We start from the raw sequence: 15,021 nt of genomic DNA, 5'->3' as shown, positions 1-15,021 counted from the left end.
CCCATGTTGGATTATTTTTGAAAATACCGATCTTCAGTCATAGACAATTTTATGTTACTATATTTAGAGTTACAAGTCGTGAAGGTTTGAAGGTTTTAGTTTGTGGGGTGATAGTAGAAGTGATTCTACTTTTAATGTTGTTTACAAAGAAGTCTTTCAAAATGTATGAATTACTGGTGTTAGAGAGATGTTTGTAACGATTTTGTCGAGAAGATGTTTGAATTTTATGTTTTGTTGATCGAATTTATAATGAACTATTTATTTTTTCAAATAATTTTATTTACTTACTTTGGTATTTAGTATTTCTCAATCTTTTGTTTATATATCCTTTTCTATTTCTATTTCTATTTCTATTTCTATTTCTATTTCTAACTAATTTGTGTTGAATTAAATATTATTTTATAGGGGGATGAATGATTTTAATAATCTTCATTCAGAAATAGTTGTTGATCTCCAAAAAATATTGGATGAAGAAAATGTTTTGGTCAAAGAGAAGATTAATCAAGAAAATCATCCAAATGTCAGTTTAAGATTACTTGGCAAGAGAGGTAGAGATGAAAGAACTTATAACCTTCCTACTGTTTCTGAGGTTGCTTTGCTTGTGGTTGGTGATTTTGATGAAGCTTTGGGTGATAGAGATATTATTGTTGAAAAACAATCAGGCCGATTGTTTGTGGAGGTCTCAAGATTTTACGAGTCGTGGAGGTCTCAAGATTTTAGTTTGTGGAGATGAAGATGATAATAGAAGCGATGCTACTGTTAATGTTGTTTACAAAGATGTTTTTCAAAACTTATGAACTATTGGTTGGTTTGTTGTTGTTTTCTAATTTTTCTCTTTAATCTCTACTCAAATAACATGTTCTTTATTTGTATATCTTATTCTAACTAACTCATACTCTTTGATCATTAGTCATACATCTCTTATTTATCATTTATTTTACTCCACTTATATCATAAATTAAAATTGTATAAAATTGATTGCCGAATATGAAATATTTCATTTATAGTTGATGAGTAAATTCTTCATTTATTATAAATGTTTTATTTATAATCACATTTATGTTTTTGTACTATCTTTATATTGTTTTTAATTCTTAGTTTCTATATTTCATTAAAATTTATATTCATTATTTAAAAATTATTTGCCCCGTGCATAGCACGGGGGTAAATACTAGTTTATGATAAACAGCAAGTTCATTATTTCCGTTTAATGGCGTATACAATATTACTTTATTGTGGAACATAATTGGTTCTCATCCTAACTGGAGCATGCATGCATTCGTCAACTAAAGGATAACCAACCTTATTTAAATGGACGGGACGGGACGGGACTATAGCGCCATTAGTCCTTATTATTACAGATAAATATCCATTAACTAATTGAAACTGATCGGGTACTTGGCTTGCCTATTCGGACGAAAGATCCCGAAATTCCTCTCAATCTCCGGCCCCCCCTTCTGATTCTCATCGTACATAGCAAAAATGTACGTCTGAATTGCCCTTCCCGGCCGTTTCGGGGTCCCGTTCTTCACACGCTGAATCAAATTATTGTTGTAGATTCTCGCGTATTCAACCGACGCCGTGTCGCCTCCCGCCGATGGCCACCCACTCTCCGAGACCACTATCTCCACGCCCGATCCGCCCGTCTTCTCCAGCGCCGCGTACATGGCGTCCAGCATCGCGTAGAACAGATTATCGTACCTTATCCCGCCCGGAACAGTAATCCCGCTGTTGGGCTGCAAGAGCGCGTAGTTGAGGTTGATGCTCCCTTTGTTACCTATATGATACAGAGAAGATTAGCATAGCATGACCCCCGATGACTTGACTGACAGGCATAAATCAACAGGTGTTACCAATGTAAGAGAAGTAGGTGTAAAGGTTGACAAGCAGTGGGGCCCGGGTGTCGGCCAGGAACCGGACGATGGGGTTGATATACGACGCGACGTCGGATCGGAAGACGCCGTCGGCCGGGGGGTAGGAGTTCCCGAGCAAACCAGTTTCGACGGCGGTGGAGACTTTGATTTGGTTCCCGAGGCCGGCGGCGGAGATGGCGTTGTAGACGTTGCGCAGGGCGGGGAGGACGAACGAGACGTATTGCGCGGTGTCGCGGAGGGGGCTGACCTCGTTGCCGACGGCGATGAAGCGGAAGCGGACGTTGTTGTAGTTGCGGACGTTGTTTTGGACCCAAGAGTTGGCGTTGGCTTGGCTAGCGGCGAGACTCCGGAGGTCGGTGTTGGGGACGCCGAGGATGAGGTCGATGGAGGAGCCGCGGAGGGCTTGGAGTGTTGCCGGGTTCGGGTCGTAGATTCGCATCCGCCGGATGTTGTTCTGGTTGTAGAGGGCCACGGTGTCGGCCGCGGACGGGAGGTTGTTCCCGAGTGTCCCGTAGCACACGCCCGTCTGCGCGGCTGCGTAAGATCATTCGGATAATGTATCAAAATGAATATATGGACGTAATTTTAAGCGAGGGTTCACATGAAATTGTTTGATTCGTGCAATCGAAACGCTTGCGCCTTTTATTTTCACATAAATTTGTAGTATCATGTGGAAACTATCAACTAGCACAATCACGTGAATTTTTTATTTTCGCATGAATTTGAACTATCACGATAACCCGAAGGACATTTTTTTTAAAAGAACAAAAAAAATGGTGATATTTTAATTCTTTTAGTTAACGGCATCGGTTTTCATTAATCAACATCTCGTGGGATAGTTCGGAATTTGTAACTTTATATCTCATTGTATATTATTTTATTAAGTTACAATATTGCTTGAAACAGTTTAATCGCGCTCGCGAGAAACTGTCACAAACACAACTTTTTTAAAAATTAAAGTTCATTATAAGTGATAAAATAGTTATAGTATTATTAACTAACTAAGTGACTATGTTCGCCATTTCCACATTTAGAAATGTGTGTGACGATATAAAAATCTGCAAAAGGGACTAAGATTCTATAAATAATTACTATGAGCTAGAAACTTATTTTAGTGTGTGGGATTAGGCTAACCTGTGAAATCGAGGGCCACCATGATCAGCAGCACTGATGAGAGCATTGAAGAGATGAAATGATTTGCTTTGGCCATTGAGAAGACTTAAACCAAATTTTGTTGATGAAATTTGTTTAGCTCCACTTCCTTTTTATAGTGGTTCGGATGGAAATAAATTACTCCTCCATACATGATTAAATGTGACCGGCATGATTTTAAAAAATTATTTAACTTTATAAATTAAAGTGGAAAGAAAAAGTTAATGGAATTTGGAGTATATTTTTATAGTATATTGACTTTACAATAAAATGTAAGAGGAATGCGTCAGTGAAATGTAAGGTCCACTTACTAAATATAGTAAAAGTGAAATGTGATATTTATTAGTGGATAAACGAAAAAGGAAAAATGAGACATTTAGTGATGGACGGAGCGGGTATTGACTTTATCCTATAGTTTTAATGTCTTATTTAAAAATATCTCACACTATCACGCCTAAAATGTCACAACTTATGTCTAACTATGCCGTATCGTGTTAGTGTTTTAGAACATTTTCGACGATTGTGATCGGGTACGTATATAAAATATTTTTGAATTAAACAATAGGACAAAGTCGATAACGTGGTCTGAGTCCTCAAACTACAAACATAGGCTAAAATTGTAATTTTAGGTGATTAATGGCGGCTGAAAATTCTCTTCTGCCAAACTAATAAATCGTCTATATACGGAAACCAGAACGAATTAACAAATTGTAATAACGGATAGAAATTATATGTAATTAATGAGTGTGTGAATGTATAGATTTTCTTTGAGTCATATTCAGACTATTCGCCTGTTATCCTATAATTAATTACATTAGCCGCCTAGTATAGTGCACCACCAATTGTATTTGTCCAGACTCCAGATATATACGTATGAAAATTTTATTTGATATACCTCAATTTATCGATCGTTTCTCTGGATATGGGTTTAATAATATCTAAATTATCAGATTAATTATTAAATAGTATTTGAATATTTAGCCATATGAATATTATTACTCGTGAAAAAAAATAAAACACTATATATGAAAAAAAAAAAGTTGCTACGATTGTGGCTACCTATGGGCTATGAGCCTTGGACTAAATCAGACAAGTAACATCATTGATAAAAAAAAATCTCTACATTGGTTTCCAAGACAAAATTAGAATTTAAGTCCATGGTCCCCAGGACGCAGAAATATTTTCTGGGAGGGGTTGTACAATAATTTTTTTTAATTAATACTCCTTTCGTCCCACAAGAATATGTACTATTTCTTTTTTTAGCTCATCCCACCAGAATATACATTTCTAATTTTGGAAACACTTTTATCTCTAATGAGTTGGGTTCTCCACTAACAATACATTAATTATTTTTTCTTTCTATATCTCTCCTACTTTACTAATTTTGCATTAAAATCCATGCCGAATCCAAATTACATAGTCTTTAGGGACGGAGGGAGTATATACTTCTGCAGCGACACGAGTTTTATAGTGAAATTGATATAGTATGAAACATAAATTGATAAACTAGTTGAAATAGTATTAGTTGCAGTGGATGGAATCCACGCCATTAATAATATACTATATGATAAAAAGGTTATCAAAATTTTAAAATGACTAATGAATCAAAAGATAAATATTTGAACTTACTATATTTAACTGTATTTAATAAGAGTAGTGAAAACATGTACTCTTTTAGTCCCAACTAAGTTGAGTTGTATTCCTCAGATGTCCTAACTAAGTTGAGTTATTTCCTTTTCTAATAAAAAATAAAATATTCAATCAGTCTTATTTTATTCCATTATTTACTTTATTTTTCATTTATATTTCCTACTTTATTCCTTATCTCCTATTTTTCAACACAATTTCTTAATCTCCGTATCCAAAAGTTTTGTCTCAACTTAGTTAGGACAGAGGGACTAATATTTTTAAATTACAGTGCAACAATTAAACATTTGTAAAACACTAAAACACACTAATAAATGTAGAACACGTGGTATGGGTGTAGCCTATAGGTAGGGGACTTAACATTTGCAAATTTTACTATTATTATTAATTTAATTAGCCTTGCTTATCTCATCATCTTCTTCAAGCGGCAACGATATCCATTTTTTTAAAACTTTCTTCTACAATTTCAAGTTTCAGCCCGTCCTTCTTATTCAGTCTTTTACATTTTAGACTTCAGATACAGTAGTTTGGTGAGGGCTAAAGATATTTTTTCAGACATTTTAAAATTTTTTGAAGTATAAAATATAAAAAAAATATAATTTGGGGAGGGCTTAAGCCCTTCCTCCCTTGGCTGTGTGTCCGCCACTGAGTCCCCCAACCATTTGAAATTAATACTCATATATAGCTCATTAAACATTATATACTATACTATAATTACGATAGTCCATACTCCTATATTTTTTTGACATATTAATACTTAATCTTGTTTTATTATTTCTTTTATACATGAAAATTTCTTATAATGTGATTCACATATTATCAACATTGTTATTTTTATAATTTTATATTAAACTTTACATTATTAATTCTTGAATTATGGTTTGAACTTTGAAGTTTGATCTCCAAGAAAATATCTCTGTCTTCGTGTCATCGTGGTAGTCAGACACTTTCTATTATTTTCTTTTACGCAATTGAGCCATCTTACACTTAGGGCATCCGTAGTGGTGCGGATGTCCCGGCAGAATTCCTACTGCCACGTCATATGAACTTCCCACTGCTCTGCCACGTCATACGGAATTCTTTTTGCACAGTGGCGGAATTCCCAACGGAATTCCCACATAAAAAAATTCACAAATTCACAAATTAACCAATTTCCGGAAGTAAAGAATTTACGGAATTAAAAATTCGGCACGAATACGGAGAAAACGAACACACGTTATTTTTAAAAAAAATAATGCAAAAACCGGAATTCCGTGCAGTCCACGCAATGGCGGACGTCAGGACGGAATTCCGCGGAAGGCCGCGGACCTGCGACGTCCTCTTCCGAATTCCGTATCCGCGCGTGTGTGGCCTAATGGCGGACGTCCGCCACCGAATTCCGCCACGTCCGTGGAAATTCCGCGTCGAAGTCCGCCATTGCGGATGCTATGAGAAACATAATCTGTGCACCTATAGTCCAACCTATTAGGTAATCCTCAACTTTACGATGAACTCCACCATTTTTCTTGCCCCCAAATTAAATAATAATACTAATAAATAGAATATAATATAATATATTTATATCATGACATGTAGAATACTAGTCGATATTCTCCACCATTAATTCATGTTTCCACTTATTCAAACGTTAGACATAAATGATAAATTCTTGGGCCAGAAATTGAATCAATGTAATCCAGTTGTAAGTGGAAGACTTAGAAAAATCTTTCAATTTCCAGTCACCTCGGTTACACTGATGTGACGGTCGTGACCAACAAAGAAAAGTCCAAACCTAGACTTATATTAGTGACTTAGCAATCTACTTCAGATTGAAATATTCTCCGCCGTTTATGGTACTCTAATCCTTGAATTTTTTGGTCAAAGATTTATGATTTATCAATTAAATCATCTAATAAATTGCCCCATGCAACATTACAATGTACGAATTTTAAAATTATTTATTTATCAAATATTAAATGGAGATAATAAAAAAAAATTCTTAGGGACAAACATATTTTTTAGAATGGTTGTGCCTTTTTTGTTTTTTTAATTTAATTCTTATTGAGCCAAAATTTTGTCAAACTAATGAGTTGAGATTAACCACGTAATCCTTTTTAGGCCTAGCCCAATAAATCCAGTAAGGCCCACATTAAACTAAATCAAGTACGCTATTCAATTATTGAGTGTTTACTTTTGACTATTAACTTTAGAGGGTCTAATTTGCTAACTAAATAATACACCTAGGATCGTCAAGGCACAAGATCATGAATATCAATAGAATGCACAAAAAATGTAAATTAGGGTGTTAGGTCATCTGCAACGCTATCTCTTATTCGTCTCTTAACGGTCTCATCTCTTAACTATTCATAGGTCCACTGTACTTTTCACCCCATCTCTTAACTAAGAGACAGAACCTGCAACCCTCTATCTCTTATCCGTCTCTTAACCATCTCTTAACTTACTATTCATTCAATTTCATTTTTTATTTATATTTCCAACAAATTCAATTAATAAAAACACATTTCATTAAATAAAATAAAATTACAACATAAAATAAAAATACAACTTAATATTCAAAAAAATAAAAAAATACATAATTAAAATCCTAAAAAATAAAAATTACATAATTTAAAATACAATTTTATAGAAATTAAAAAAAAACTATTCTGCCGGCGAATTATCCCCCGAAGGCGGTGGCAGTGCACTCAAGCTACCTGGAGGTGGAATATCAATTTGTCTTGACATATACTCAATTCCGGCAAGATGGGCTTGATATTGTGGAGGCGTCATGCGGGAAGTGTCCGACATCGTGGTGGTCAAGTACATGGACAATAGGGTGTTCAAGCCCGAGCCCGAGCCCGTCTGGCTTGATTCGCCTCGGCCCCTCCTCCCTCTAGCCGCCTTCGCCGCCTTGGTCCCTTGCGGCCGACGGCGTCCACGGGAGGACCCCCTGCATCGTCTGTCGTGCCCTCAACCTCATGCGAGGCAACCTCTTGTGCGGCGCTGCCCGAACCGCCCCCACTAGACGAGTATTCGCCACCCGCTGTGTGCTTCGTGCGCTTCGAGGTCGAGCCCGAGCTGGACCGAACACCGCCGGCCCACCTTTCCTCGTCTTTGACGGCCTCCCAAACATCGACATGTCTGAATTCTTTGTCGGTGTCTTCGAAATAGACTCGCAAAGCCGATCTCAGAATGTCGGCTCCCGTGACTCCGCTTTGGTAATGAGTCGCTTCGTTCTTGTAGATGCCGCGGAATTTTTTGACCTCTCTGTCGACTCGGTCAAAGTGAGCGCGGAGCATCTTCAATGTGCGGCGGCGGGACCCCTCGGCTTAATCTCGTTGTAGGCCTCGGTGACCTTTTCCCAGAAGCACTTCCGGGTTTGTTGATTTCCGACGATGGGATCGTACGAGACGCTGATCCAGGCGTTGTACACAGCCATCGTGTCCTTGTGGCTGTACGGATGTCGGCCTACATCCTCCTCTTCCTCGGCCGCCTCCGCCTCTTCCTCCACCGCCCTGGAGCTTCCACCACCTCATCCTCCTTCCGGAGTGGGTTCATCTGCGAACTCCTCGGGGCGGAGGGACGAGCGTATGCATCAACATCAAAATGGGGCGGTTGGTACCCCGCCGGCGTCGATGAGCCCTGGGTGCCCGACGTCGACGAACCGGAGCCGGAACCACCCAAGACATTGTACATGCCCCCAGTTGCCAAACACGTTGATGTCAAACCCGCCGGAGCTGCCACCGCCATAGTTGCCGTCGCCGGACATTTTGTGATGACAATTGAAGAGGTTAGATGAAAATTGGAGAGGAAATGGAGATGATTTGGGAAGAATAAATGTGTGTTTTTGTGTGAAATGAGGATGAAATAGGAGTATTTATAGAGTAAAAAATAAAAAAAAGGAAAACAGTCGAAAAACGTTAATATTACCGTTTTCGATTTTTATTTTATTAAATTCAATTTTTTAAAAAAATGATTTATTGCGTCAGCGTGACGAAGCTCACTCGCAGGCTGACGAGTGGGCGTCGCGCGAGCGCGTGGCGAGACAGCCCGCGATAGGTCTCGATGGGACGGGCGTCTCGGCGAGACCGAGACGAGACAGGACGCTGCAACGCGTCTCGTCGCCGTCTCGTTTCGGCGGGACGATATACGAGCCACCCGCGGGACGCGTTGCGGGTGGTCTTAATGTCAATTGACCAAAAGTTATTTATAACTAACTTTCAAAAAATATCCAAAAACTTTAAATGATTATAACTATCTCAATTTAAATTATTTTTTTCAAAACTTATATCAAATTAAAGATAATTTTATAAGGATTCTAACGAAATCTCACTTGCATATGTTCTGATGTAAAAATTTGAAAAAAAAAATTCTTTAATTTTCTTATTTCTCAAAAGCAGCTTAATGTCAATGTAACTATCATAATACGTCAATATAATACATATCCAATGTCAATACTAAATTGTATTGATATGTTTAATACACTATATTGACATTATGATCCAAAACTCTAATTTTGATAATTTTCTTATCTTTTTAAATATAAATAATAATAAAACAAAACCACTAGATCTCTACAAATCTTATGGTTCTAAATTAGTTGTAATTAGCCATTAAAGGTTGAATTAGCAATTATTCACTCCCTAACTTTAGATAAGATAAAAATAAGTACTTACTATACCCACAAATAATATCCAATATTTGATTTAAGTGAATAATTGCTAGATGTTTGAGTGGATAAAGGATATTTCCAAATATCACACCACGTAATGAAAGTGTGATATTTTGATAAAGAGTGTTTATAGGATCTTTATAATAGTGTGAGACCACATTTTGAAATAGAAAATGACACCTCCAACTTCTCGTTAGAGCACAGTTTTGCATTACAGTACTACTAGGAGCTAACAAGTTAACCAGTTGCAAAAAAGCAGTCACATATGAACAAGATACTAAGCTCTACATACTTCCCACCAGTCTCTGTCTTGTTTTCATTCAAGAAAAATGTAATACAACAGACCCTAATGGTGTTTCAAGGCAATTAAACTTCAGTTACAGACCACCAACAACATCCAGCATAAGTTTACACTGTTAAAGAAGACATACAGTCAATAAATGTCTTCTCATTTGCATTAACCAGTTATTCCCTAACAGTTCCAGTACAAATATGGTGCAGCTGAAGAAGAAGATCTACTTTCACAATCCTCATGTGCACTCCGCAAAAACTGAAAGCCGTGATCAGAATGATACAACGAAAAGCATAAGTCGATGAACAGCTCGCACAGAAAATATTCAATTAAGAGCTTAAATAAGTCACCCATCAACTCTACTATAATGGGTCGAAAAGTCCACAGCACTAAATCGGCCCTTCCAAAAGTTTGCAACAAAATGGCCCACTATGATGGTGTGTATATCACGTTCAGTTACAAACATGAGGACACTGCACTAAATGTATAAAGTTACTGCATTCGCCGTTAGTTTAGCTACATTAAGCATATGTGAAAATTTTGCTGCTTCTGTGAATCGAACATAGGAACTACATGCATCCTTATCACAGTTCACAACAAAATAAATCAATTAATCGCTTCTCAACAAAGAAAGGAGAATTATACTTGCATAAAATGACATTAGAAGTTGTGTTTTATTGCATTATTTATAATGTTATCATGAGTGAAGGGCTATGACTAGGAAAAGACAGAAGCTCCACACAAGAACACAAACGAGCTATGCCAATGTGATGATATGACAATGGATAGGAAAGAAACAAGTCAAGACCTGAAAGGAAAATAGTTGTGCCCACATGGTAGATGATAAAACAAACATTTTCTTCCCAACTCTGATTAAATCCCTTATACAATAACAGTCATCACTAGTTCCCAATTCTTTTCTTGGTTTATTTACATTACAACTAAATAAAATAAAGAAAATCATTGAAAATGCAATCTACAATTACAAGTTAACTCCCACTTTATCCAATACTTACCGATCCCTTGATCAAATTATAGCTCAAAAAGTGTATGTCAGACTCATTTAATAAATGAAAATTAGTCAATAGTATAACATTATTTTTTAAGGCAACAGTCAAATAAAGTAAAGCTAACCTTGGTAGTTACTGTACATATTAACTGGCGTCCAAATCTCAAGGCATGGGAAGATTCTTTGTGCCATGCTGGTAATCCAATCCTTTCTTCCCAATTCCACATATGTGAACACGCATTTCACATTTCCCAACAAGCTCAAAGATGCAAATATCTCCCATTTGGATATCATTATCACGAACAAAAGCCATCCACCCTCCACAGAAAGTATGCAAAGTCTGGACTTTTAAAGTGGGGATAGAATTTACAGTCCAGCATTTTCCACTTAAATTACGAAGAACAATCTCTGTTTTGCTGTGTGGCAGGTGCTCCATAGAAAACTGATACGGAATTTTCTGTATTATATTATAGTACAAAATTTCTCAGCAATTGATCATGTACAAGTTAAAACAACTCATTCATTACATTAGAACCATGGACTACACAGTAAATACATGACAACAATATAGCAAATAATATCAATCTACAGGTTATATTACCATCTTCAACAATGGTTACAATGATAATCTTATGTTAAAAATGAACAACAGGGACACAACCTCCTTCTATTTAAGAGATTCGATGGCTCCTGAATTATCGAATAAAGTTCAGAAATCAGAGACTACATTAACATTCAATCAGTTGATCCCAAGATCAATGATGTATTATCAGAGTTGCCTATCTATTAATAGATTAGAGATGTCAAAGTTCTATTAGTCTCTCCTGTATTTATGCCTGCATAAAACTCACCTAAGCTAGAAGTAGAGCAGGCATTGATGCCAGAGTTAACATTAACTAATACCAATGCCTTCTATTTTCAGAGTTTTACATACAAATTTCACAATTTTAAACAATGTATATAAACTACATACAAATTCATGTGGTAAACAATGCTAAAACTCTACACAAACAATAAAATACAATAAACAGAGATAGTGGGGGTAAAATGAAACTAAGAACTGCTCACCAGTGTGAATGAACCACTGATGTTGAACTTTTTCATAACTCGAACAAAATGGGGATAACTGGAAACGAAATATTGAGCAGCCATTTTTTCTTCAGGAGCAGACTTCATTGACATACAACCTTTAAGAGAACCTTGTTTGTCAAGGGAGCCAAACGTTTTAAGGATATCTGTGCAAATTTTTGAATGTAACAAAGTTCAGTAGAGGTCTGCAGTATCTTAGAAATTGGACAATAGAGCAACACCTTTAGCATAAAAAAAACAAGAGATTTGTCACCTGATTCTGTGACGCAATTATTTGATAGAGAGCATGCAGTAGATCCTTTTATACTATGAGAAGTTTCACTTTTTTTCTGTGGTTTGCGTCGTGACATTTTATTTGATGTTTTTGAGCAACCATTGCTTCTCCCTCTGTGATCTGCCTCACCATAATGACCATCTATCCCTTCCTTTCTTACTCTAAGAATTCTCACCTGCATCTCAAACTTGAGGAGAAGCTCAAAGATACAAATGTCTCCTACATCAACATTGTTGTCCCGTACAAAACTCAGCCATCCTCCACAAAAAGTATGCGATGTTTGAACTTTTGTTGTGGGAATTGAATTCACCGTCCAACTCTCTCCTCTTAAATTACGAAGCACAATTTTTACTTTGCATTTTGGAAGGTGCTCAGTTGCAAACTGATAGGGGACATTCTGAAAAGAAATCAAAAGATAAGGTAAATATTAGTGCAGAAAAAAAAGGAACTGCAAATACTTAAGAGGTCTGGTCCTTCTAACACAATAAAATAATGCTACAAGTTCCACATTGAAGTGGCTTCACTAAAGCAAAATCTAGGAAGACATTGCATCTACATGTCATCGGCACAGTATGCTCAAGAGAGCTTAAGAAAATATGTACAGATAAGTTCAGTAGCATTAAACAGCGAATTCATCAAAAGAAGTAAAACATAAAAGAAAATGAAGACGAAAAGAAGCTTCTAAAGATGGTCATACAGTAATTAAAATGCAATTACGCAAGGCATTATTACCATTTGTTTTGCCTAGTGTCATCCACTGCTGAATAATTATAATTCAACACTCAGAAAAAATGTTGGTTAAAAAATTGAGAAAGAGTCAAGATAGCATTATAGTGCTTACTAGAGTGTAAGAACCACTTATATTGAATCGCTTCATGACTTTCAGAAAGCTGGGGAAAGACGACTTGAATGATTGGGCCATTTTCTCTGCTTCTGAAGCAGAAAGCAGTACATCTAGATTTGTGGTTCTGTGATCTGCATTAAAAGCCTACATTAGTGAATAAAATTGTAGACAAATAGGAGAACAAGAACGATTCTTTTAATGTCAAAAGCCTAAATCGATTTGTTTACAATAATAGAAAAAGTCCATAAGTAACGAGATCACAAAGCCAAGTTCTGTACAGTGTACGAAATTTGAATATGTCATTGATAAATTTATATTGGCCATTATTAACCATAGCCTCACAACTAGCACCTCTAACCAACACTACCTGTGTAGTCACGTGGAACAGCCGCAAGAGGTAGTGCAACAGTAATAAGATTCCTCATGCTACTGTTTCCATCAGCTTGCTGCATCCAATCTTCTGTGTTGACCAAATTTGTATGGTTCTCATGAGCATCACACATGCTATCAGATCGCGGTTGGGAGCATCTCATCTTATTGGGAACTCCTTCAATAATGCCATCTAGGTGAGCTGATCTTTCCCTTTGTCTTTTTCTTACCACAATACTATCATATCTACTCACATCTTGGCTGCTTTTAGCACTAAATGCAGCTTGCTTCTCACACATGCTCTGGTCAAAAATTTGCAATGTAAAATTTGAATCTCCATCATACCTAAAAACTATTGAATCACCATGTTCAAGAAAGTGATCTTTCGCAAAATCAGCCCAACCATCATTGAGGAACAAACCGTTTTCAACCAGAATCAGATCAGCAAACCAACTGTTCCCACTAGGACCTACCAAAACTGCTGTCCCGGGAGCTGTTCCTTCCATATATTTTACAAAATTACATGGTATGTTCTGAGGGAAAAGAGGTTCATGTTGTCAGTAAGAGGTCAGAGCAATGAATTTAAAAATGCAATGAAATTTACAGACATACTGAATGTCCCCACTCATTCTAAAAGACTAAAACACAGTTCATGCAAATGGTTCACACAAATGAAGTTTATACTGAACCGTTGATGGTTGAACTGCCTAATATATGTCCCTACCAAAGTAAATCTATGAAAGTTAAACATTGTTGGCAGCCCTTCTTTTAGTTCTTCCAGTGCATCAAAGCACAAAAGGCATAACTTCTAGATCATTTTTCAATTCCAAACTGTCCCTAAACCCATCAAACGCCATTATCTATTATACAAAGAAGAAAGATTTTCATATCCGACAGTGACAAAGGGAGAGATACAAACAGAGACTCTTCAATTTGTATCTCACTAACTGTGAAACCTAAGGTTCTTCCAACAAGATAAGCCCCCATAGTCTATGACTTTTCTATAACTGCATATCTATTATCTAGTGAGGTGTCTGAATAATGTTTGGATTGCATGTCAATCAACTCTTTCATTCTTTAATGATAAAAAAAATGTGGGTCTTTAATCTAAGTGGATAATGAATTTGAAAATTAACTCTCTAACCCATAATTCAAGAAGCTAAATAAATTTGATTCTGAACCATCAGACACAATCTTGAGCCACATTACATCCTAATCTACTTATTAAATTAAAAATATACACAAAACAAGCATGGTAAGATAGAAAATAAGAGATGCACACTGGGAAAATTGCAGAAGAGATATTTACCAGTCTTTCAGAGCAAAAGGATGGGTCAAAACCCAGAAGAAAGTGAGGCCTTCTCGGATTCCACATCTTCTCTATCTCTCTAAAACCCAGAGAAATTATTGATTCTATTGCAACTCACATCTTCTCGAATTGTAATTCGGAAAATGTTGTGAAGGAATCGATAAAGCTGACAAATCAAGGTGACTAATCGAATTGGAATTTGATGAGAAGGGTTTGTAGCATAATAAATGCAAGCTCGTGAAGTGATCGATTGCGTGGGTCACCAACAGACGAAAAACAGGCGCGTGTAGAGATGGTAGCAATGGGAAAAGATCCTCTGCAGCATTTGCGGTGATTGAAACGACGCTGTTTTACCTCAAAACGACGTTATTAAAACCATTTAAATTTAAGAAATACTCAAATTGACAAATTAAAGTGTTTCAAACAAAAATCGAAAATCATTTATTGCTTGCTAACCACAAATGAAAAATGAAGCAACAAAAATTAATATAGTAAAGCAAAATTAGGATGA

At 36.5% G+C, this 15,021-nt stretch overlaps 2 protein-coding genes across 4 annotated transcripts; both read right to left on the bottom strand.

Moving 5' to 3' along the window:
* Nucleotides 1–1,175: 1,175 nt before the first annotated feature.
* On the bottom strand, nt 1,176–3,138 carry LOC121765916 (glucan endo-1,3-beta-glucosidase, acidic-like). The gene is made up of 3 exons (XM_042162211.1): nt 3,009–3,138; nt 1,854–2,408; nt 1,176–1,777 (listed from the first exon to the last, which is right to left on the bottom strand). Exons 1-3 carry the CDS (start codon nt 3,082–3,084, stop codon nt 1,377–1,379), a joined length of 1,032 nt encoding a protein of 343 aa, XP_042018145.1. The 5' UTR covers nt 3,085–3,138; the 3' UTR covers nt 1,176–1,376.
* A 6,450-nt stretch (nt 3,139–9,588) lies between these two features.
* LOC121792713 (B3 domain-containing protein Os01g0723500-like) lies at nt 9,589–14,841 on the bottom strand. 3 transcript variants are annotated; one of them, XM_042190769.1, is made up of 7 exons: nt 14,511–14,841; nt 13,200–13,734; nt 12,830–12,963; nt 11,968–12,385; nt 11,694–11,860; nt 10,751–11,067; nt 9,589–9,874 (listed from the first exon to the last, which is right to left on the bottom strand). In XM_042190769.1, the coding sequence occupies exons 1-6, from the start codon at nt 14,574–14,576 to the stop codon at nt 10,789–10,791; spliced, it is 1,599 nt and encodes a 532-aa protein (XP_042046703.1). In that variant the 5' UTR covers nt 14,577–14,841; the 3' UTR covers nt 9,589–9,874; nt 10,751–10,788. The 3 variants fall into 3 exon arrangements, with proteins under 3 accessions (XP_042046703.1, XP_042046700.1, XP_042046701.1); XM_042190766.1 differs by having other exon boundaries at nt 10,751–11,082; nt 14,511–14,837; XM_042190767.1 differs by lacking the exon at nt 9,589–9,874 and adding an exon at nt 9,881–10,089 and having other exon boundaries at nt 10,751–11,082; nt 14,511–14,838.
* Between the last annotated feature and the right edge of the window lie 180 nt (nt 14,842–15,021).

This window comes from Salvia splendens, chromosome 2, assembly GCF_004379255.2.
Source record: "Salvia splendens isolate huo1 chromosome 2, SspV2, whole genome shotgun sequence".
Lineage (NCBI taxonomy): Eukaryota > Viridiplantae > Streptophyta > Magnoliopsida > Lamiales > Lamiaceae > Salvia > Salvia splendens.
Note: the sequence above shows the minus strand (reverse complement) of the source record. Positions and strands in the feature narration are given on the sequence as shown.

Bases quoted from the DNA above. Each gene is read 5' to 3' on its own strand.
- LOC121765916 (XM_042162211.1), bottom strand. From the start codon at position 3,084: ATGGCCAAAGCAAATCATTTCATCTCTTCAATGCTCTCATCAGTGCTG. The intron at 2,409-3,008 runs GTTAGCCTAATC...GATCTTACGCAG, and splicing joins GGTGGCCCTCGATTTCACAG to CCGCGCAGACGGGCGTGTGC. The intron at 1,778-1,853 runs GTAACACCTGTT...TGTATCATATAG, and splicing joins CACCTACTTCTCTTACATTG to GTAACAAAGGGAGCATCAAC.
- LOC121792713 (XM_042190767.1), bottom strand. From the start codon at position 14,576: ATGTGGAATCCGAGAAGGCCTCACTTTCTTCTGGGTTTTGACCCATCC. The intron at 13,735-14,510 runs GTAAATATCTCT...CTTTTCCCTCAG, and splicing joins CCTTTTGCTCTGAAAGACTG to AACATACCATGTAATTTTGT. The intron at 11,861-11,967 runs GTGACAAATCTC...AAATTTGCACAG, and splicing joins TAATTGCGTCACAGAATCAG to ATATCCTTAAAACGTTTGGC.